Consider the following 1,915-nt stretch of genomic DNA (forward strand, 5'->3'; position numbering starts at 1 on the left):
GAGAACAAAAAGCATATACTTGAAGTGAGTCATGAATGCAAACATCCAATTCCTTGTGTTCCTGATGTAAACAAGCAAGCCACAGCTCTTTCCTTTCTCCCTTCTCTTCTATTCATACGGTGCGCATCACATGCTTCTTTCCTTCTTCCTCTATTGATGTTTAACCTGCAAGACAACCATTTGAAGCCCACACAAAATGAGGCTTCATATAGCCACAGTAAAAGGATAAGGAACCAATGCATCATGTGATCCTTCCTGCATGTGTGCCTCCATCGGGAATTGAAATTGGGTATGCAAACACATTCACTTGTTAGAGTACACTCGGAAGGGTTTTCTCTCTCACTTTTTGTTCTACCATGAGCCTCCTCCTCCGATGTTGCCATTCCAGAACCTGGGAGGATCCCCGGCGGCTTTTCCCCTATCTGCAACATTGTTTGAATCGACTACTGGCTTTAAGTCCTCGAAAGGTAACAGCAGCTTACCATCATCACTCTCCTGCACACCCCGCAAGCGCTCATACCCGCCACTACTGCCTCCACTGATTCCATAAGGAAAACTAAGGGTAGGTGGCCTGAATTCTTTGAGTCCAAATCCAGTCGAGTAATCCGATAATGGCATCGGCATCGGCATGAACGGCCCGATGCCTCTTGCATTGGGCACCAACAGTAACTCGATGGCAGAGAGGGCACCGACAGCGGCACGACCACTGCTGCTTTCTAAGGTGGGGAAGTCACTGTGCTCGGGGAGGCCATGTTGGCGGAACGCCAGGTTGCGGTCGTGTCCCTCGTGGAACTTTGGAGCTTCGGAGCTGGTGGAGAGAGAGATGGATGGAGGGACGCGGTCAGCATGCAACTTCTTGGAAGTCGAGACAGTAGCTAACGCGGCTGTCATCGAGGCAGAGGAGGAAGAGTTGGCGGCGGCGGCAGTGGTGAAGAGAGAGGATCTCTTGTTCTTTCTGGAGACGCCGCCCACAGGGACATTCCTCAGAGACCCACCGTCGGTCCAATACCTCCGGCAAGTCCTGCAGTAGTAGCGGGGCTGGGCGAGGCTGTAGTTGTTGTAGTAGCAGAACTTGGTGTTGGTGGAGTTGCACCGGGGGCAGCCGAGGGCCTGCTCCTTGTGTGGCCTTGGCCTCCTCTCCGCCGCCTGCGGCCTGGTAGTGGTGCAGGTGTCGCCTTTGTCGGTGGAGAAAGCAAAGTCCTGCAGCAGGGGATCGACCAGCCCTTCGGCCTGGAGAGCGCCAACAGATCCAAATCCCCATATGGACAAACCAAATCAGAGACAGAGAGGGAGGGATCGGCGCTTAAGCAGTCACACACGCATCAGATCACACATAGCCATTGACGGATCTCTGAAGAAACCAAGTCAGAGGACAGAAGACTATAGATGGGAGAGAAAGCCAGGAAAAGATGAAAGGGAAATTACGTGCACACACTTTGGGCCATATCAAAGCAAAGCCTTGCTTTTCATGCCACTGCTTTATGGCATCCGATAAAGAGAAAGCAAGAAGACAAGGTAAAGGATGAACAAAGTGGTTCGCTGAGCAAAAGGAGTGGGGTTGACATAATTAAAAGCTTAAGGCCGAAGGAAAGGACGAGAGAGAGAGAGAGAAAAGATGATGCAGCATTGGATAGAAGACATAAAATGGTCAACACAGAAGAATTCAGCAGATCCTCTCCACGAAAGATTGATATACAGATCTAAAAGAAAAGGAAGGAAGAACAGATCAAGCAAATTACCAAGGTTCATGGGCTAACATTACCTGAGGACGCCACCGGGGAGTATCCATGCAAAGCTTCACAGAAGAAGAAGACGAGGAGGCTATTCTGAGGAGCGGAATGCCGGCAGCTGACCAGAATGGATTGTGATGTGGTGTCTGCCTCTCATATCTTGTGAGAGAGGTGGTGGTGGATGA

General features: G+C 50.7%; 1 protein-coding gene across 1 annotated transcript; it reads right to left on the minus strand.

Annotated features, from left to right (window-relative positions):
- LOC135638128 (dof zinc finger protein 2-like) lies at window positions 1-1,915 on the minus strand. The gene is made up of 2 exons (XM_065151092.1): window positions 1,763-1,915; window positions 1-1,230 (listed from the first exon to the last, which is right to left on the minus strand). Exons 1-2 carry the CDS (start codon window positions 1,787-1,789, stop codon window positions 352-354), a joined length of 906 nt encoding a protein of 301 aa, XP_065007164.1. The 5' UTR covers window positions 1,790-1,915; the 3' UTR covers window positions 1-351.

The sequence above is a fragment of the Musa acuminata genome, chromosome BXJ3-5, assembly GCF_036884655.1.
Source record: "Musa acuminata AAA Group cultivar baxijiao chromosome BXJ3-5, Cavendish_Baxijiao_AAA, whole genome shotgun sequence".
Lineage (NCBI taxonomy): Eukaryota > Viridiplantae > Streptophyta > Magnoliopsida > Zingiberales > Musaceae > Musa > Musa acuminata.